Source organism: Euleptes europaea, chromosome 1 (assembly GCF_029931775.1).
Source record: "Euleptes europaea isolate rEulEur1 chromosome 1, rEulEur1.hap1, whole genome shotgun sequence".
In the NCBI taxonomy this organism is placed as follows: domain Eukaryota; kingdom Metazoa; phylum Chordata; class Lepidosauria; order Squamata; family Sphaerodactylidae; genus Euleptes; species Euleptes europaea.
This window is the reverse complement of record NC_079312.1, coordinates 129394841-129416329: the sequence shown is the minus strand read 5'-3', so window position 1 is coordinate 129416329 and position 21489 is coordinate 129394841. Positions and strand designations below refer to the sequence as shown.

At 42.8% G+C, this 21489-nt stretch overlaps 1 protein-coding gene across 2 annotated transcripts in view; it reads left to right on the top strand.

The window, feature by feature from the left end:
- The first annotated feature begins 4488 nt into the window (after nt 1-4488).
- Nucleotides 4489-21489, top strand: part of TMEM104 (transmembrane protein 104) — a 96522-nt gene continuing 79521 nt past the window's right edge. For both annotated transcript variants that reach the window (XM_056867342.1, XM_056867341.1), the window contains exons 1-5: nt 4489-4551; nt 11565-11686; nt 16408-16489; nt 16814-16913; nt 18804-18884. In XM_056867342.1, the coding sequence (XP_056723320.1) occupies nt 4507-4551; nt 11565-11686; nt 16408-16489; nt 16814-16913; nt 18804-18884 (430 nt within the window). In that variant the 5' untranslated portion in view covers nt 4489-4506. The remainder of the gene's footprint in view (nt 4552-11564; nt 11687-16407; nt 16490-16813; nt 16914-18803; nt 18885-21489) is intronic.

Below are 21489 nucleotides of genomic sequence, written 5' to 3'. Positions count from 1 at the left end.
AGGTGGCTACTGCCTAATAGATCTACGATGTAAACCCAAAGAAAGGAGCGATCACATGTTGGTGCATTGAGAAGTGGGGGAGGTACTATAGTCGCCCTGAGAGGATGGATTCATGGCCCCTGGACTGGAGAAAAATGGCTTAGCTTCAACCCAATCTTAAAACAGGTTTCACTCGACTTCAGTTAAGTCTTGCTTCCTAAGAACCATGCCTAGGTTTAAAGGAAAGGGCAAGAATCCAGTAGCACCTTTAAAGACTAACAAAAATATTTTCTGGTAGGGTAGGAGCTGTCATGAGCCACAGCTCACTTCTTCAGAACAGATCTTCTTCAGATCGGAAGAAGTGAGCTGTGGCTCACGAAAGCTCATACCCTACCAGAAAATATTTTTGTTAGTCTTTAAGGTGCTACTTTAAACCTAATTCACAGTGGGTAGCCGTGTTAGTCTGTCTGCAGTAGTAGAAAAGACTAACAAAAATATTTTCTGGTAGGGTATGAGCTTTCGTGAGCCACAGCTCACTTCTTCAGATCTGAAAATACTGCTGTTAGTCTTTAAGGTGCTCCTGGACTCTTGCCCTTTTCTACTCCTGCAGACAGACTAACACGGCGACCCACTGTGAATTAGGTTTAAAGGCTCAGTATTACTAAAGGACGGCGGACAGAAGCCGCGAACGGTCTTTCCCCTGCGAAACGAGCACCTTTCTCGTTTTTTCCAGCACCGACTGCTGTCCCGAACAGCCGCCAACACAGCACCTCACGCATGCGCAGTTGCCAGCTCCTCACGGCCACCCGCTCCGCTACGGCGGCCGCCGCGTGCCAACACGGTCGCGTTCCTCACTCCCCCCCCCACCCGTTGTCACGTGCCTCTAGAGCAGGCCCAATCGGCGTAGAAAGCGGTTCGGACGGTTCCAGTCACGCGTACGGAAGGCGGTTTGGCACAGTCCTGGAGAGGCTTTTGCTGACGGCGGTTGTACGCATGCGCTCTGGGAGTGTTTCTGTCTCGGCTGCTCAGGTTCCTCGGGTCGGGATGAGGGAAGCCGGGCCGGAGTCGGGCGAGCCGTTGCTGCTGTTGCCGGTAACGGCTGTGTGCGGGGAGGGGAGAGGGCTGGGTGCAGTGAGGGAGGGCGACGTGGTGGTGGGCGGGGGGGGGGGAAGCTGTGGGGGAGGGAGCTTCCTGGGAATCCAGGGGGGCAGAGGATCAGAAGCCCCCTGGGGCGAGCCCATGGGGCAGGCATCCTCGGGGTCAGCAATCACCTTAGGAGTGGGGCGCTCGCCACCAAACGGAGGACAGATCACGATGGGTAGCCGTGTGAGTCTGACCCTAGCAGCAGAAAAGGGCCAGAGTCCCGGCAGCGCTTTAAAGACTAACACAATTTTAGTTTTGCTGCTGCAAGAATTGTAATAGCTAAAGTTTGGAAGCAAGTGAATAAACCTTCAATTCGTGACTGGGGAGAGAAATTATGGATGTATAAGAGGATGGCCAAACTCACTGAATTCCTACATGGAAAAAGATACGGATGAATATATATATAAAAAAAAAACTTGGGCAAAGGCCGCCACATATTGGAATAAACTGGCAAAAATGGATTTTACTACTTTAATTAGTGAATTATAGCAACTAGTTTTAATATTTTCATAATTTACTGTTAATAGAGGTTTTTAAAACTGTAAGACACTTCTTCGGAAGCCGGGTGATGGGTCACTTTTTTAAGGTGGGTGGAGGGGTGAAGGGGTATCTCTTTGGTTTTTGTAATTTTGTAATTACGAATGTATTGATTAACATATAACATATATAGATAGAGACACTGTCCTTCAGTGTTGCTCCTCTGAAGATGCCTGCCACAGCTGCTGGCGAAATGTCAGGAAAGAAAATACCAAGACCACGGTTACACAGCCCGGATAACCCACAAGAACCAATATATAGATACTCTTTTGTATTTTTTATGTTAATTTTTTTAGTATTATTATTTTTATATTATTTTATTGTATTTGTGTTATGTTATAAAAATTAATAAAATTTATATAAAAAATAAGACCAACAAAATTTCTTGCAGGGTAGGAGCTTGCGTGAGTCACAGCTGACTTCTTCATACTCCAGGACTCTTGCTCTTTTCTGTCACATTCTACCTGTATCCGAAGAAGTGAGCTGTGGCTCACAAAAGCTCCTACCCTGCCAGAAATTTTGTTAGTCTTTAAAGTGCTACTGGGACTCTTGCTCTTTTCTACTGCTTCAGAATAGAGGAGTATTGCGGGGTTTCTAAGCGAATCTAAATGCAATATAAGAAGGTTAAATGAGAAATCAAGCATGGTTTAACAAAAATGCTTGATAACATGCCTTAAGTTAATTAATTGTTGATATCTAAGCTGTATGCCTTCTTCCCTTGCTCAGATATACACGATAGGGTTGCCAGGTCTCCTCTGGCCGCGGAAGGGAGATGGGGTAGGTTTGCCAGATGCATGCTGGGAAACTCCTGGAGATTTTGGGGTGGGGCCTGGGAGGACAGGGACCTCAGTGGGATACAAGGCCAGTGTCCATTCTCCATAGTATCCATTTTCTCCAGGCGAACTATCTCTGGAGTCTGGAGATAAGCTGTAGTTCTGGGGAACCTCAGGACCCACCTGGAGGCTGGCATCCCTAATAGACAATGAATGGGGGTAAAACTTATAACACTCATGCACTCTACCACTGTGGTGTAGTGGATAGAGTGGCAGACTAAGGACCCTGGGCAACCCGGGTTTGAATCTCCATTTCTATCATGGAAACTTGCTGAGTGACCTGTCACAAACTCTCAGCCTGGCCTACATAACAGGTTTGTAAGTGTGAGAAAATGAAGGTGGGGACGATGACATTCTAAAAGCTGCTTTGAGTCCCAGCTGGGGAGAAAAGCAGGATATAAATAAAGGCATGCAAATACATAATCATAACTTTATGTCATTTATATTTACTTATTTGTTAAAAGTCTTATTGTATTTTTCAGGATAAATATTGGCTCATGGAAAAACATTATTTTGCTCAGTAACAACCAATCCTTGCTTCTGGAAAGTCCTGAACACGTACAGCCTGTTTCTTGTGCATGTTTACTCTGAAGTAAGTCCTACTTTGTCAGTGGCACTTCTGAATAAGTACATAAGATTGCTGCCTAAGCCTTCGAGTATGTGATCTTATTTCAGGCCCTTTCATGTGTTTGTGGAATAAAGTGTTGCCCATAGTATGCTGTGATTATTTTATTGTTCTCCAGTCTTGTAATCCTGGTTCCCTGCCTGTATTACACTGTGTGTATAGTTCAGTGTTCTCTTACTTTGTTGGTTGTATGTTTTATAATATTCTTACAATGCAATGTCAAATAAAGTCCCACCCTTCTAAGGCCAGTGGTTTTAGTGGGCTTAGAAGGGTGTAACTGTTTAGGGTTGTACTGTTACTTCATTGTTTTTACTTGTAATTTGCTATGACTGAGGAAGAAAAGTGGTCTATAAATGAAATAAATACATATAGAGGGAGTTAAGTGAAGTTAGCATTATGAAAAGCTTGCAGTCTGCCTGTCTAAAGATTATTCTCCTGGCTTATATAAAGGCAATATTAGTTGCAAGTCAGTACATTTTAGCTATATTATCAACTTATTTACTTCATTTATACTTCACCTTTCTCCTCCATGGGGACCCAAAGTGGCTTACATCATTTTTGTCTCCTCCATTTTATCCTCACAACAGTCCTGTAAGGTAGGTGAGGCCAAAGGCCACCCATCAAGCTTCCATGACAGAGTGAGGATTTGAACCTGGATCTCTCAAATCCTAGTTTGACTCTCTAATCACTGCATCGTACTGCATCATACACTTGTTCATAATCACACCATCATACACTTGTTCAGCATTTGAGAATTTTATTTAAATACAGTATTTTATTTAAATTGTTTCAAGCATGTTGTACTTCAATTGAGCTATCTGCTTCGATCTTGAATTTCTGGAGTGATGGAGAACATTAGTATTGTCGAAAGCTTTCACGGTCAGAGTTCATTGGTTCTCGTAGGTTATCCGGGCTGTGTAACCGTGGTCTTGGTATTTTCTTTCCTGACGTTTCGCCAGCAGCTGTGGCCGGCATCTTCAGAGGAGTAACACTGAAGGACTCAGTGTTACTCCTCTGAAGATGCCTGCCACAGCTGCTGGCGAAACGTCAGGAAAGAAAATACCAAGACCACGGTTACACAGCCCGGATAACCTACGAGAACCAACATTAGTATAGTTTGGTGTTAGGACATGATTATGTTCTCTCAAAAAGAGTTGTGGCCTTTAGTGGGAATTGCGGAAGTTGTCATATGAGTGAAAAAATTTAAGTTGGAATGCAAATACTAGCTGTGATCAAAGTCTCTCTTTACTTTTCATTCCAAGGAAGGCTGATGCAACATTATACTGCTACACTTGTTCCATTTCACCAATAGACAATTGTAATGTTTCTTCCAGGATATCTGTGGCAGAAAAAAAGGGCTGACTCTGAGGTCCTTCTGTCCTTTTCAATATGGCTGGAGGCATTACTGATACAGGAGAGCTTTATTCTCCTTATGTAAGTATTTAACATTGATATCATCACTTGCTGTAGGTATATATTTAGCCCATTTTTTTCCAGAAATGCTTTTTTCATAGAACAGTTCCATCACGGTATGCCCAGAAAACAAAATAACTGATGTAAAAATGAATTTAAGTAGGCCATTGGAGCATGCTTTTCCTTATCAGTTTTCTTGAGTTTTTTCTGAATCATGTGGTTGATAATTTTAAAAATTATGTTCAAATAGGTCTGAAAGTGATGTGCGTGCATTCTCCTCCCACCCCCTTTGAGTTAATGTTTCTTGTGCGTCCTTGAAGGGAGTGGGGAAACCCAACATAATTCACATGGCTTGATGCTTGTATCTTGTCATACGGAATTGCAAGTGAAAGTACATACTTTCATTCAAACTGCTTTGGTGAGCAATGTGTTTTCAAAATATAATACATTATTTTTCTTAATATTAAAAAATAGGAATGGGAAGCCCCCCAAAATAGGAGAATAGGTGAACAGAGACTTCATCAGTAAATAGGGGTGCTAAAGAGGGGTTAGAAGGTGCTAGTGACATTCCAAAAGCAAAATTCAAAGTGACAACATTATGCTTCAAGGAATTGTCTGAAGAAATATGAGGCAGGTCTTATCCGTTGCCTGGGTGGGATGCTTCTTAGGATCCGTGTGTATTTATGTTGAGCCCTACAGGGAAGTTGGGGTGTGAGCATATTAAATAACTGATTGTACTTTTTATATATTCATAAGTCTCGGGGATATGACTTATTATCTGATGATCTAGTCAAAATGGATACTAGTCATGATGCTTACCTATTCTCTCCAGGATCAGAGGAGCATGCCTATCATATTAAGTGATTTGGAATACAGGCAGGACAATGCTTCTGCAGTTCTTTTGTTTGTGGGCTTCCTAGAGGCACCTGGTCGGCCATTGTGTGAACAGACTGCTGGACTTGATGGACCTTGGTCTGATCCAGCATGGCTTTTCTTATGTTCTTATGTCAAGCCTGCCAACACTGGCAGACTTCAGACAGTTTGAGTAACTTTGTTTATTCAGGATATTCATGCCAAGGAAGAAGTACTTTATGTACCAGTGGCTTATATTTATCACAAAAAATAGCACAAGTTGACTGTAGGGTGGAATGTTGAAATGGCATGATTGAGCATGGAGGAAACAAATTTTTAACTGATGATTACAGCTTGCTGTCAGTGCACAAATTCTGTATCCTTTAACCTAATGCATACATTTTGTAGCATGGTCTTTCTTGCAGGGTTTCCATACTCTTGACAAAGAAACTTCACCTGTGTTTTCTGCTGAACTACTTTACATAATAACTTGAGGATACATTGAAAAAAGCCTTTAACTGCCTAAAAGCCCAGATTTGGGAGATTAATTTTATCTTTCTGCAAATATAATTTTTTTTTGGCGTATAACCCAAGGAATACTTTTTTGTTTCTGCACACAAAAGCTTCTGCGAGAACAGCTATAAAAACCTCTCTTTAGCAAACAGTGTCTCCAGTTAAAGTGTGATTTCAGATCTTGTGGGCGAAACAGAAACTCCCAAGTAAACATTGTGGAAAACTTTTCTGATGTGCAAACTAGGAACTTAAGACAGCAAGGCCAAGACTTAAGGTCAGACTTAAGACAGCAAGGCCAAGAGATCACATGCCATCAGGATTAAATCTACTATGACTATATGGCAAAAGGATATGAATCCAAGGTGATACCCCTATATGTAGCTCTTCATTCTAGCTGTAGTGATGAGTCACAGGTGTTTTTTTTAAAGGCTGTTTCACCCAGCATGAAAAGGAAATGTGCACAGGCATGCCCAAGATTCCTGGACCCATGTTTACTGTAGAGGCTCTTGGTGGTGTTTTATTTCCCCAGTTGTGTGAGTTGTCACTTCTTCAAAACTAGTTTGAAATTCTAGGCTTGCCTGAATGGATTCTGTCTTTTCTCCATATGACCACAGGAAAAGCCATGCTGGATCAAACCAAGGTCTATCAATCCAGCAGTCTGTTCACATAGTGGCCAACCAGATGCTTCTAGGGAGCCACAAGCATTATCCTGCCTATGTTCCACAGCAGCTAATATAATAGGCATGCACCCCTGATACTGGAAAGAATAGATATGTATCATGACCAGTATCCATTTTAACTAATAGCCATGGATAGCCCTATCCACCATGAACATGTCCACTCCCCTCTTAAAGCATTTCAATTTGGCAGCCATCAGTCACCACATTCTGGGGCAGAGAGTTCCACAATTTAACCATGTGTTGTATGAAGAAATACTTCCTTTTATCGGTTTTGAATCTTTCCCTCCAGCTTCAGCAGATGACCCCATGTTTTGGTATTGTGAGAGGGAGAAAAGCTTCTCTTTGTCCACTCGCTCCGTACCATGCATAATTTTGTAGACTTCTATCGTATCTCCCCTTAATCACCTTCTTTCTAAGCTAAACAGGCCTAAGCTTTTCAACCGCTCCTCATAGTTGCTCTAGTTCCCTGATCATTTTGGTTGCTCTTTTCTGCACCTTTTCAAGCTCTGCATTATCCTTTTTAAGGCATGGTGACCAGAACTGTTCACAGTATTCCAAGTGTGGTGTCAACTTAGATTTGTACAAGGGCAGTATGATTGCAGCAATTTTATTCTCTATTCCTTGTCAAATGATGGCCAGCATGGAATTTGCCTTTTTCACAGCAGCCGCAACTGGGGTTGACATTTTCATTGAGCTATCTACTACCACTCCAAGATTCCTGTCTTGGCCTGTTCCTGCCAGCACAGACCGCCATCAGTGTATATGTGAGGTTGGGATTTTTTGCTCAAATATGCATCACTTTACACTTGCTCACACTGAATCTCATTTGCAATTTTAATGCCCATCTCTCCAGTCTGGAGAGATCCTTTAGGAGCTCTTCACAATCTGTTTTTGTTTTAATCACCCTGCATAATTTGGTGTCATCTGCAAACTTGGCCATTTTGCTGTTCACCCTCAGCTCCAGGTCATTGATGAACAGGTTCAAAAGCACTGGTCCCAACACATCCCTCTATTGTGAGAACTGACCATTGATTCCTACTCGCTGGTTCCTGTTTTTTTTATCCATCTCCGGTGGTTTAAATCCCTGTGCTAGTCCACCACTTTCAGAGTTGCAAAAACAACAGGCTAAAAATCAGGACTACAATCTTTTTTATTTAATAATGATTGAAATAAAAAATGGTTTTGGAAGCATCGTTTTTTTTTTAAAGTTCAGAACTGAACTTGCTGAACTTGCAGCTTTTCAAGCTCACTTCTATGTCCTTTCTTCTAATATATAGGCCATAACGCCTCTTCGTGAAATTTGTTCTCATGAGTGGTGATTTTCTGATTGCAAGTGAAGTTTGGAAAGAACTAAATCAAATTATGGTTGCTGGCGCACTTAGTCCATGTAAGATTGATCTCTTTCTTCAAGGAAAAATTTAGACCTCCAAGATGTTAAATTACCAACTACCCTGAAGATTGAGAATTATAGTATTACAGAGACTTTAGGCTGTTGAGCTCTAAGAAACCGTACCTGTCCCATTTTTAGAGAACAGAAAATGCGTCTCTAGCTGTTGTGTGTGTTATAAATCACTCTTCCATGATACCATTCTTTTTAATCAGTCAAAAGAAAGCCTCCAAGGTTTCTGTCCAAAGTCTTTCTCTACAGAACTAATTAAGTTGTGGCCAATAGGTGATGTATGCTGGGAATGATACTTCTGCCTGGTTAGTTAAAACAAACAAACACCACCACCACTCTGCAAAGTGAGCGCACTTGTGTGTCATCCTCTGGGAGATGGGTCAATAGATGAATTACTGTTCTGATGCCAAGGGGAACAGGAGGAACTTGTTCTTTGAAAGAAAAACAGATGTTTGTGTGAAAAAGGCTCCTGAACAATATTCTTTGTATCATAAGGCTTCTGCCACAAATGCTGGGTTACTCTAGTGTGTATGTTCCCTTTTCTTGGCTAATTTTATTTATCACTAGCTGGATATTCAAGAGGAATTGCATGGGAGGGATAAGTAATTGGGGAATAATTTTCTCTTTCCTTGCTCCCCACACCTCCCAAGCTGTATGTCCCTTTTCAGGGTTCTGAGAGCTCTTAGGCTCACCAGGCGAATCCCCATTTTTAACTGACTTTGAACTACTGTTATCAGTGTCTCTTAGAATCAAACAGTTCTTAGGTTGTTTTGGGTTTTCCTCTGGTCAGTTTAAAAAGTCAGTTTCCTACATACGTGGAGAGCCCTGTCTTGAACACATGAAGCTGCCTTATACGGAATCAGACCCTTGGTCCATACGTCAGTATTGTCTACTCAGAACAGCAACGGCTGTCCAGGGTCTCAGGCAGAGGTCTTTCACATCACCTACTTGCCCAGTCCCTTTAACTGAAGATGCCAAGGATTGAACCTGGGACCTTCTGCGTGCCGAGCAGATGCTCTACCACTGAGCTACGGCCCTTGTCTGTTGATGGGCTTTTTTTTTTTTTTTTTGCTTTCATGGTAGTTTAATGTTAGATATAGTGATGTCTATGGCAGTGAAGATGGGAGTTGCAGGTAAGTGGTTGCCTTCTGTCACAGGGTATACCAAAGGCTTTAATGAAGGGGTGGGAGCTATTTTATTGATACTGTTTCTGTCCCTACCCTGCCCCAGCAGTCCCAGTTGGATGTATCAGGTAGTGTTTAACATGAAAACTGATTTTTTAAAAAAAGTATTGATTTTTTTGCGTGCCTTTTGACTCTGATGATTCCTTTGGATATCCCACCCTCCATGTTCGTGTACATATTTTTCATGCCGCTTTTCAATCTTGAAAACCTGTGAAGTGTTCTAGTTTTCAAAGAGTTGTTCAGAATAGCAGTGATGGGGGCAGTGATGTCACCTGTTAATGACAGATGTCTAGAGCTCAACCTCTGCCCCACCAGTAGATAAAAAGTATTTAAAAAATACTTTTTAAAAAAACAACATAGCCTCAGATAACGAATACCTGGCATCCCTGTATGAAGTTTCCTAGAACAATATGTCAAACAAAATTATTTCTGAAAAACATTGGAAGAAACACCATGTCTGCTTGATCTAAATTCTGATGAACTTTGATAACAAGGAACACATTTTAAAAGCCGCACTCTCCCAGTTCTAAGAACCAACAACTTTGACAGGCAATGTGTAGTCGCTGGCTCATCCAAATCAAGGGGAGTGGCAATTCTGTTAGGTAGAGGATTTCCTTTATATATTTTAAAACATGTTTAATGTCACCTTTCAACCCAATCAGGGTCCACAAGGTGGCAAACATTAAAACAATTAAATTAAAATATAAAATTCAATTAAAAACACAAACACCAGAAGGAGGGCCAATTACTGTTGTTGGGGATATGCCATGAAACAAAGGTCTTCATTTGCTTGTGAAAGACACACTGATAAAGGGAGAGGGTTCAGGTGGCCAGAGCAATTGAAGCAGGGCTTCTGAGGAAGCGTTGTCATATGGGAGAAGGTGGTCCTTAATATATGTTGGTCCCAGGCTATTCAGGGCTTTAAAGGTCAGTGCCAGAACCTTGAATTGCGCCCAGAAGCAAACTGGAAGCCAGCGCAGGTGGAACAAGGCTGGAGTGATATGACCCCTACAACACACTCCAGTCAACACTCTGGGTGCAGCATTCTGCACTAACCGTAGCTTCCAGACAATCTTGAAGGTTTCATAGGGTGCATTGCACATAGTGTATTGCACTAATCTAATCTAGATGTTGCCACTGCGCTTCATGCACTAGTAACATCTTTTCTGATTAGGAAGGGGCTGCGGCAGGCTCATCAGCCACAGCTGGTGAAAGGCACCCTTGGCCACCTGTTTATCCAAAAGGAGGCCTGGTTCCAGGAGTATCCCCAAGCAGTGAACCTGCTCCTTTAAGGGGAGTGCAACCCCGTCCAGTACAGGGCATAACCTGTTTCCTGGGCCAGACCTCCCCCCACTCTAGTAGCACCTCCATTTTGTTGGGATTTTCAGGTTGTTAAGCCCTTATCCTTTCAAAAACAGCCTCCCTAAAGGTAGATCTGAGATAGCATTGAGTGTAGGAGTGGGGAAACAAATCCAGTTCACCAGATTAGCGTCCGTTGTTCATGTGGAGGAGTGGGGAATCAAACCCGGTTCTCCAGATCAGACTCCACCACTCCAAACTACCGCTCTTAACCACTACATCACGCTGGTTCTTGTAGGTTTTCATATACATATGTTCAGTGTGTCATACTCATGCTTTCATCTTAAATACCTGTGCTGGTATAACTAGCTACTGTCCAATAATGTTCCACTCAGCCTGAAAAAACTCTCTCAATCCTCTCTTGGGTTTTTTCAGTGTTAAAGAGAAAACTGCACTCTGAAGGCACCATAGGAGGATGCCAACCAACAGCAATGCCATCTTTCTCTCAATCTTCAACTGGCCTCTAGACTTTAGTGTTTTTGCTAGTGAAAATCAGTTTATCCAAGTCTTCCTGACTTAAATCTCTCTGCTTTGCGTACCCATAGATAACATGGGGGGGCTGCTGGGTTCCTGTTTGGTTCCAGCAACCATTCACCTAACTCTATACTACCAGAGCTGTTTCTGTATGTGATGAAACCTAGTACATTATCCTACTGACCCCAAACAACTATGAACATCTTCTGCTGTGCTACTTCATCTGGAAAGAATGCAAGCAGGACACTTTTTCCAGAAAACAGATAACATTTGGCATAGGCTTTCTTTTGCAGCTAGACTGATTATGGTTGTGTGTAAAGTGCCGCCAAGTTGCAGCCGACTTATGGCGACCCCTTTTGGGGTTTTCAGGGCAAGAGACTTAAGGAAGTGGTTTGCCAGTGCCTTCCTCTTGATTATGGTTACCTGAGAGAAAGATGGCAGCCACAATGTAATGGTGTAACAAGCAAACTCTATATGGGGTGGGAGGAGGTAGATTTCTTGATACCATGTATTTTAAGGCAACTGATAAATTTGCTACCACCCAGTTCTAAATTACATGATCTCTTTTTACAGGTTGGCCTGATTTATATGTTCAATCTCATAGTTGGGACAGGAGCTTTAACAATGCCAAAGGCTTTCGCTACTGCTGGTTGGCTTGTCAGCCTTATCCTAATAATGTTCCTGGGGTTTATGAGGTAAGACTGCCTCTCTTCCTGTCTACAATTGTCTAGGGGCCCGTGTTAGTGAAAGTGTGGTCTTTAAGATAGGCAGACTTTCTGTCATCTTGCTATTACGATTTCAACAAGAATGTTGTACTGGGCCTTGTTGTTTTGCCTTGTATAGGATAACTTGTATTCTGTGCCTTTATAGAAGCCTCTAACGGATTTCTGTAATTGTTAGTTATGCCTCTTTTCTGTCAGTTTAGGTGGGGTTCTTGTCTCTTGTGTTCCAGAGCTTCCAGTCTGAGCAAAGTAGAAGATCATTCTTCTATGCCTTTTTAGCTGTCTCCTCCATGTTAGGACTACTCCCCTTGCTGCTTCTAGGTTTTTCCTTACTAATCAGTTGGGGAAAACTGTTTTTTGGCACTGCTGCCTTTGATGTTTTGGCAGATGCTTGTTTATGCTATTGATAGTCCGCCTTTCTCACTGAGACACAAGGAGGATTACACAGAGTAAGTCAATGCAGTCAACAGGTTGGGACATCCAATAATGATAATTGAAATACTACTAGAACATAACTCCTGTTGTGGTAGGGCCCACAATACATTGCACATCACATTTCTTTTTAAATCTGGAGACAGAAACTTATTTCTGCTAGCTTTGGTTTGTTAGGTCAGGGTCTTTTGTTTTGTTCTACATGAACAGTGAAGTGGGGGAAGAAGGGCATAAACTCCCATCCTGACATCTTGAAATGTACACTTTTTGTTGGGGAGGGGTGATACCCAAACAACCTTTGCGTTTAAGAATATGCAAAATCTTCATCAGTCTGGCTGGAATTATTTAGATCATGTCTATTAAGTTGTGAGATTCTGAACAACAGCTATAAGCAAAGTTATAATATTATGAGGAAAAATCAGATTGCTATATATATTATACCTTAATCTGCTACCCAGAATGGTAGGGATCTTCAAATATAGTCTCTGGGAGATCAACAGTGGCCATAAATCATTTTCTGGATGCCTAGTTCAGAGTGAGATACCCCTCCTGTACATTCTTCATGTGTTTCAGAGAACTTGTAGCAGTCTCTGACATGATCATGGTATCTTGTGAACATGTGCAGAATTAATTCCATATAGAGCTTAAACACATCATGCACATACAGAGGTTTGTGTAATGTATACTGAAAGTCTGTGTCATGCTGACAGGCAACTCTGTGTCATGCTGACAGGCTAGCTCAAGGTTAGCTCTAATCAAAGCTAACTACTAAAGTTACTCTGGCTTGCCCTTGAAGGGGCAGCGTAAAAGTCATCTTTCTGACTTAGCTGCCAGATGTCAGGATCTTAAATGGCCTTTTCAAGGTCTTAAGATATCTTAATGTACTAAGAGTGCATTAATAGTTGGAATTGTGCTTAAAATATAGCCTAAAGGCATTATAGTTCTCTCAAAGATAAGAGTAATATGCTTCCTTGCTCTACTGTAATCTTGCCAGATGCAAACCTGCTAACTAATGTAAACAAAACACTTTGCAAAGTGACAATGTCAGCTAAAATTATGTTTCATGAGTTATATAGTTAAACGTTGTGCTACAGATTTCTAAGTAGTCTCATTTAATGCGTATAGTCCTAACGAAGAGGATGGTATAGAAATTAAATATGTAATGTGATCATGTAACTCAGAAATGAGTATTTATACTTTAGGCACAGAGGACTGAAAGGGAAGGATGTCCATATTTGGACAACAAGATATCAGAGGACAGGAGCAGAATCCACTAAGCTCCTGGTATCGGATAAGAAAGGGGAATAAAGGTACCCTTTTGAGGACTAAGGAAGAGGGGAAAAGGAACATTCTTCACTCTTAATGGGTCTAGAAATTGTATAAATACCAGCCACAGTCCAGCTTGCATTTTAGAGTTCTATGGCTGGCAGACTGCAGCTGTCTGGTGTAGGACCTCCATCTCAAAAGGCTTGAGATGTAAAACATTGAAACTCTGTTCTTGCGTGGACAGTAGTTATCAGAGATATCTTGAAATATCAAGATCTGGATATTTCAACATATCTTACTTACAGTCTTCTTGTGAGACTGCTCTATTCCTAGAAGAGGATAGAGACCCTTAGAATTCCTATTCTTTGAATAGGAATCTAAGTGCAGTGATCTTTCCATGTAATGGAACACTGAGAGTCCATCAGATTTATGGATTCTTACAAACTAAGCCTATTTGGCTTACCAATGCTAAGAAGCATCCTGAACTCAGGGATAATAGCTAGACCTCTGAGATTGTGTCAGAACGTCCTCTACTTAACAGAGGGACTTCTGAACCTCCTCAGAGCAAGAGACCAGAGAAGTTCCTGAAGGGAAAGGAGATTCTCTGTACTCTGTGAGATATGCACAATGCACATACACAGATTGGCACAGTCAAAGAGACTGTAAATAGGTTTAAGCTAACACATAGTATTTATATATTCAGCATTGCTGTCTAAAACTAGAAAGAGCATGCATAGCATGTACATACACAATGCCTGATCTTAATGATGATCAGTTAAGAATATTAATAGAAGTCTTTAAAGGACTCCAGGTGACACAGATGACACAGCAAGGTATAGTGTGTCTTCTGTACAGAAATGTTATGATGTTTTGAATGATTTAAGTTAGGATACTTCTAACCAAATCTTTCTCCAAAGAATTAACCATATTTTGACAGGATTTCTGTAACCTTATATTCTGAATGAAGGTGCATTGCACTAAGGATACTTTATGAGTATATTCTGACTAAAATACTCCTTTATGGAGGCATAGAGAATGTGAATGATTACTTGCTACATAAACATGTTTAAGACTAATGATGTCTATCCTTATATGATATTTTAAGGCTTTGCAACCAAAAAGCATATATTGTATAATGTAAATAAATGTGTTTTTTATATACTTCTACTCTTGTCCATTATTATAAATTTATTGGCGTGTTCAAGAGATGTCCTAGGAACAATAACAAGTTTCTAGGAACCGTTGATTCCGGTCTAGTGGTGTCTCGCTGAATAAGATAACTCCATTTCTCAGTGAATGGTACATTCTAAGAGTGTAGGCACTTAACGGCCCGAACCGCGACAGTGGGAACAAGAATTTCTCACCAAGCAGGTAGGAGAGAGAAGCTTTATCCTTCCTCTGAGTTCTCTGGCATGCTCAGAAAGTTTCCATGCCTTAATTGAAGAGGTCAGTGAACAGGAGACACTGAGAAACAACAGGAATCTTTCCCCCTTGCTTTTGACTGTCTCCAGCCTGACTTGAGGTGAAAGACTGACCCAGCTCCTTCTCTGAATTCTCTGTGTATCACAGGAGTAAGTGATAATAAGGTAACCAAAATTTGTGGCCCCTGCTGATGGACCCTACTTACTGTTGTAACTTGTTACGGCTTTTGTAGGTATTTAACTTCTCATCCCAAGGTACATACCTTTCAGTGGGAAATAGTGGTTCTCTCTTCCAGTACACTTCCTTTGTGGGCCCTGTTTGTGTGTTGAGACTTAATCTTATAAATTGCTTTACATCTGTAGAAGAGAAAAGCTCTACAAAGGTGCAAGTTCTTTTGAATGGGAGGCATAAATCATTACAATAGCGGTGACTGAATTGCTTTCGAGAGTCTTTAAAAAAGAAATTGTTCCAAAACCACGAAGCCTGCTTATGGCATTCCCTGCCTTCTGCTTTGATTCTTCTCCAGTTAATTTCTTGGTGATGCTGGGATGTGTGCAGAGAGGCTGTTTTATGTTTCATATCAGCCTTGAGATGTGTTGCCCACTAGTTGTTTGTGGTTTGAGAATTATTACCCCGACACTTCCATTCCTCTGTTTTGCGCTTCTGGTTGCCTAATACCCTCTGGAGAATGTCGAGTGCGGTAAAAGGACACCAGGGAAATCATTATCCAGGCCTCTGGAAGGAGCTGCCATGCTCTAATCCTAGCAAAACTAATTTCTCATTCAAACTTGATAAATGAGTTTAGCGGGCGAAGCAGAAAAAAGGCCATTTTTGAGGTTTAAATAAGATTGATTTTTTTCGGTTCTGGTAAAAACGAGAAAGGATACTTTAACTGGGATAACGGCAATTCATTTGTTAGATGAACAAAGCAAATTGTGATGGTGAGTGGATGGGTCAGTTGTTCCTCGCTATCTTGCTGGCAGGTCTTGGTAAAAGTTTTCAGTCCTTCCCTTTTAAAACCTTAAAGTGGCCCATCTTTCTTGGCCCAGCGCATTAGACATACATGTTGAGGATATTTATGTATTCAAGTCATCTGAATGTGACTTTGATAATGTACTTCAGTTGCACCTTCTGTCCAAGAATCTAGGTCCTCTGCAGCCATTGAAAATTTTGTTGCATCTTATTGTAAAAAAATTCTCCCTTGACATTTGATGATTAATACGATGTAATTGCTGTGGGGCTGGAGAGCATGATCTGGGGCAGAGTAAAACATCTGTGAAACACGCTAACTCTGTTGCTTATTGAAATTAGCTGCAGCTTTTCTGTTAGCAGTTAGACTTCTCAATCTTGAATAACATACACATGTAGCACAATTCCTATTGGAATTGTCACATAACAGAAGTCCCATAAAAATGAATGAGAAGGGTACGCAAGAGTAGCTCTGATTTTGTGCATCTCTCCTTCCTTTTGTTTGAAGTTGTGCAGGAGAAGTACCTGGGCAGGAGAAGTATAGTTTGGAGCGATGATGGAACATTGCCTCTTCAAGTAACTAGTAACTTTTGTTTTCCTACTAGCTACATGACTACAACCTTTGTAATGGAGGCCATGGCTGCTGCAAATGCTCAGCTTCGTTGGAAGAGGATGGAAAAGCACAAGGTTTGTGTGGCGATTTAACTTGATTCCAAATCCCACTTGACTGGCTGTCTTTCATTTCATTTGTAATATTTACCCTGTAAAATACGTACGTGTGCATATGTCTGAAAAGCCCACCACAAATCCAGCAACATTTGTTTCATGATGAATGTCAGTCTTTTTTCCCAGTGCTGGAACTGTAAGCATAATAAAAAGCCAGAAATTGAGGGGATTGGTTTCTTTTCAAACACATAAAAGCTACTTGGTTTTCAGAACTTCCTGTTTCTTGTCAGAATTCCACAGTAATCCCACATTTTGGGAAGTTATGCTAATTTCTTGCTCTTCTAGGAAGATGATGATGAAGATTCTTCATCTGGAGTTTCCGATAGTGATGTTCTCCTCCCTGATAGCTATGAGCGATCAGAGGCGCGTCCTATCCTTTCTGTCCGTAAGTATCTAGTTGATGCTACTTTAATCATGATAACAAAGATGCTTTTCTCACTTACCTGAGCGCTGCTCTTCAGTTAAAAGAGAACAAATGGATTAATGAGGCCCTTCTGCTCTTTCTGCAACATGGGTAGTAAGTAGAGATGCATCCTGAAGATTACATTTCTTTCCTGAGAGCTCTGCTGTTATATTTCTGACCCAAATCTAGTTTATCAAGACTGCAAGCTAAAGAACCTGGCCCAGGCATTTCTGCTTCCAAGAAGCCATAAGGACACAGAACGTGTTATCGCAGTGTCCTGTGAATACTCCTCTTGGAGCCTCTACTTTAGCTGACATATACAGTCCTGCAAATGAGTCCCTGAAATTTAATAGCCCACAAGCTTTACCTGCCCACCTGCTTCACACATACTTATAAACTATTCAAAGAGAAGACCAGCCTGGCCCAAGAGATCTGCCAGACATGGAGCAGATGCAGAATGGTTCCGTTCTTCCTGCTAGAAAGTACCTGGCTCTAACAGGCACTTGTACTGGGATAACAAGCAGGAGGAGAAAGATGCTGTATTGTTTTAATTTGTTGTAAGCTGCCTTAAAAACTTTTTTTGAAAGGCAGAGTACAGGTTTTTTTAAAAGTATATGTATGTATAATAATTTCTAGCCAACAACAAAAAAAACCTCTTCTAAAGCTTTCTTTCTTGGTTCTTTGGAGGTTATGTGGTAAAATGGGCCCCACAGGCACATTGTTGCACCACAGGGAATGTAGAATTTATTCAGCTAGCACAGGTGTCAAGCTTGAAGACCTCAATGAGGCATTTACCTATCCAACTTTATTCGTCCCCCCACCAAACGCACACATAGAATTCCTTTTGCTGCCACCAGCAGAGTGAGATTTAGAGGTATGCTTGCCTAGTAATCTGCAACTCAGACGCTGTATTTCTGTCTCTCAAGATAATTTTCTTCCAATGAAGTATTACCATTTTTCTCTAAACTGCCATGGATGAAGGAGACCCTTGAAAATCTCACTTATTTAGATTCATGCAGGTGTCCCCCGCCTTCTCTTTGTACCTTGCTAAACATGGGCTGAGTTTAAGCTTCCATGTGAGTAAGATAGACCACCGTGACACCAGTTTCAGAAACAAAAATGTAGTTACTTGTATAAACAGCCAGTGTTTACAAAAAGGAAAAGTATATAGCTGCGCAACAATGTACAGACAACATCTGAGCAAAGGAAAATAAAATGAATAATACATGCATCCTCTCACCCTAGGTCTAAAACATACCCCCTCTGATGGTGAAGTAAGAGGTAGGCAGAATAATCTTTAAGTTTCTAGACTTCTGTTCAGGGTCTGTTCATTTCTTTGTTTCTCCACCACTTTTCTTCTTGGTCTTATTCCTGAGAGTCTGACTCTCCTCACCCACCAAAAGAGTTTCTAAGTCTTTTCTTTCTCTCCCAGCAAAGGACAGAGCTTCTACTAGTTAGCCTATTAGACCCCCCCCTAAAATTGCCAGCCAGGTCCTTGCAACCCTCAAATGGACTGTGTTCTCTTGGCTAATCCCATCAACATATGAATTGCAATCCTGCCCACTTGGCAAGTTAGGCAGAAGGTTGCAGAACAATCTGGTAAGGTGGTTTTAGTTAACCTCTGAGCAGTCAGAAGGTACAAATCCAACATTTGCCTGCAAAGTTGTAAGTCGTTACCCAGGTTCCTGGGGTGGAGTGTCATTTCCCCACAGGTGATAGTTGCCATAGGCAACCCATGCACACAATGGACTGTTTAAAAGACTAGAAAGTGTAGAGAAAGAATGGGTTATGATTATGGCTTGAGCAGAGTCTGTGTGTTACCTTGAAACATTTGGAAAAAATTCGAAGAATGTTCTTTTTTCTAACCTGCAGAGAGACGAGGAGCACCCAATATTTTTGAAATCACGGAAAGGATAGAGATGGGTCAGATGGCCTCCATGTTCTTTAATAAAGGTAATTTACCTGTGAGCCCTGAAGATCCTGCTTCTTGGTGGGTTATTGTGTCACTTTTCCTTTAAGTTAATTGGTTACAGGTGCTGAAAATTCTTTATACATTGGAGTCAGACTGGTGGGACTCTGCATAGGATTGCACTGATAGTGCTCAGGGTAATAAAGGTTGATAATGTGACACTAACTGTGCAATCCTAAGAGGGGGTAGTTGTGGCAGGCCCAGGGGCTGCACAGGCGCGCCTCCTCCTGAGCAGCTTGCTGGCCATATGCAGCAAGCTGAAAATATTATTCTCCCCAAAACTCGTGAAACTGTTCTATGCAGTTTCATGGGGCTGTGCCACCATTTTTGCAGGCACAAGTTCGCGCTGGCAAAAGGGAGCGTTCCTGGGGCAAAAGGGCTCAGGGAGCTGACTAAAGTCAGTCCCGCCCCGGGGAACATCCCCTTTGGCACCGGCGCAAGCCCTTGTGCTGAAGAAATGCTGCCGCACAGTGTAAGTGGCCCTGCTCTGGTTTTAGTGCCCATTTGGCTGGCACAAGTGGTACTAATGCTGGCGCAGGGGTCACTCCGGCTCCTAAGGCCATTTGCCCCCCCCCTTCAGGATTGCTCTGTAAATGTCCTACAGGTTCAAACCAAAATAAAAATAAATATTCTCTTTTGATAAGGGTTGCCTTTTGGAGGAATTACATGAACTAAAACTCCGGGTGTAGGCAGCTAGCTGGCTGGAATAGTCTGCTGCTGCTGCTGCTGAATGCCTTATTTAAATGCTCAGTCCCGGGTGACCTGTTAGAGGTGCAAGTTAGACTGTTGCATATAGAAGGCATGATGCCTTCCTGTTTTAATTGCTGTTATGGGTAACATCATCCAGTAGAGGGTGCTCATACCACACTACAGAAACTCAGGACAAGGGACGTTGGGTGTAAACTGCCTTAATAAAATACTAAGTATTTGGTAATTGCAAAAGGAGATTGAAAAGTCCGTAAGAAATGCCTCTTCTGAGTCAAGGATGACCGAGCAAGAATTTTGTGATAAAATTTGCTACTTTCTCCTTTGATATAGGAAATGACACTTTGGTGCTGTAGAATTCTGAAAAGACCATGTGTGTTTCACACATCCACAGGCACAAGCTGTCAGCATGGACTTTCACCTCCCGATAATTTGCTTCAACTTTTACAGCTAGATTTTCTTGAGAAAAATTTTAAATGTGCATATGGTGTCTACAGAAGTTGTAAAGGCACTGAACACCATGTGAAGCAGTTTGTGTTAAACCTGTACTAGGATTTATACCAGGGGTGGGGAACCTTTTTCATGCCAAGGGCCATTTCCATATTTATAACATCATTCGGGGGCCATACCAGTCGTAGATCTCCCAGCGGGGGGGGGGGGGAGAGGCTAGGGTTGCCAGGTCTCCAGCCACCACTTAAAGAAACTATGCAGAGAAGGAAGGAGAAGGAGGGAAAGAAGGAAGGGAAGGAAGGAAAAAAAGAGAGGGAGAGAAAGAAAGAGCGGGGTTCCCATCTTTCCCCTCTCACACACACAGGCACGCCCCCGGCTGCGCAAGCGGCCAGGAGCCATCGGGGAGATGCCTCTGCGGCTTCCCCTGCCTTTGCGTGCGGGCTCACACACACAAGCAAGCCAGCCAGCCCCCAGCCGTGCAAGCAGCCGGGAGTGATCGAGGTGAAGCCTCCACGGCTTCCCCCGCCTTCGAGTGCACACACACACACACACACAAGCCAGCCAGCCAGCCCCCAGCACGAGTGACCTGGAGCAATGGGGGAGAAACCTCCGTGGCTTCCCCCGCCTTTGCGTGCGGGCTCACACACACAAGCAAGCCAGCCAGCCCCCAGCCGTGCAAGCAGCCGGGAGTGATCGAGGTGAAGCCTCCACGGCTTCCCCCGCCTTCGAGTGCACACACACACAAGCCAGCCAGCCAGCCCCCAGCACGAGTTGCCTGGAGCAATGGGGTAGAAACCTCCATGGCTTCCCCCGCCTTTGCGTGCGCGCACACACACACAAGCAAGCCAGCCCCCAGCCACGTGAGCAGCCGGGAGCGATCAGAGAGAAGCCTCCGCGGCTTCCCCCTGCTTTTCGCACGCACACACACACAAGCAAGCCAGCCCCCAGCCACACGAGTGGCGATGGGGGAGAAACCTCCGCGGCTTCCCCTGCCTTTGCGCACGCACACACATACTTTATCTGTTGGCCTCGGGGGAGAGTGAGGGGAAGGCTGTGTAGGAGCCCACTGAGCCAGTGGAGGGTGCAGTGCGGCCATCGGCAGGGCGATGAGATCGAGAGAGCAGCAGGAGATTCGGGTGCCCCAACAACTTTCCAGGAACAGGAAGCAGGGAGACATCAGCTTTTAGTTTTGTTCGCATGCTCTCCTGCCTCCCTGCAAAGCCCGAAGCGCCGAGAGAAGGGCCTGGCTAGCAATAGCTAGCTCCTGGTCTCGGCAGGTGGGCCATGGAGCTTCAGGCCTCGGCAGGCGGGCCAGGGGCTGGATAAAATGGTCTCGCGGGCCGGATTCAGCCAGCGGGCTGGAGGTTCCCCACCCCTGATTTATACCCTTGCTGTTTTACTCCCTTTTTTCATTATCTCTACTGAATCGGTAGT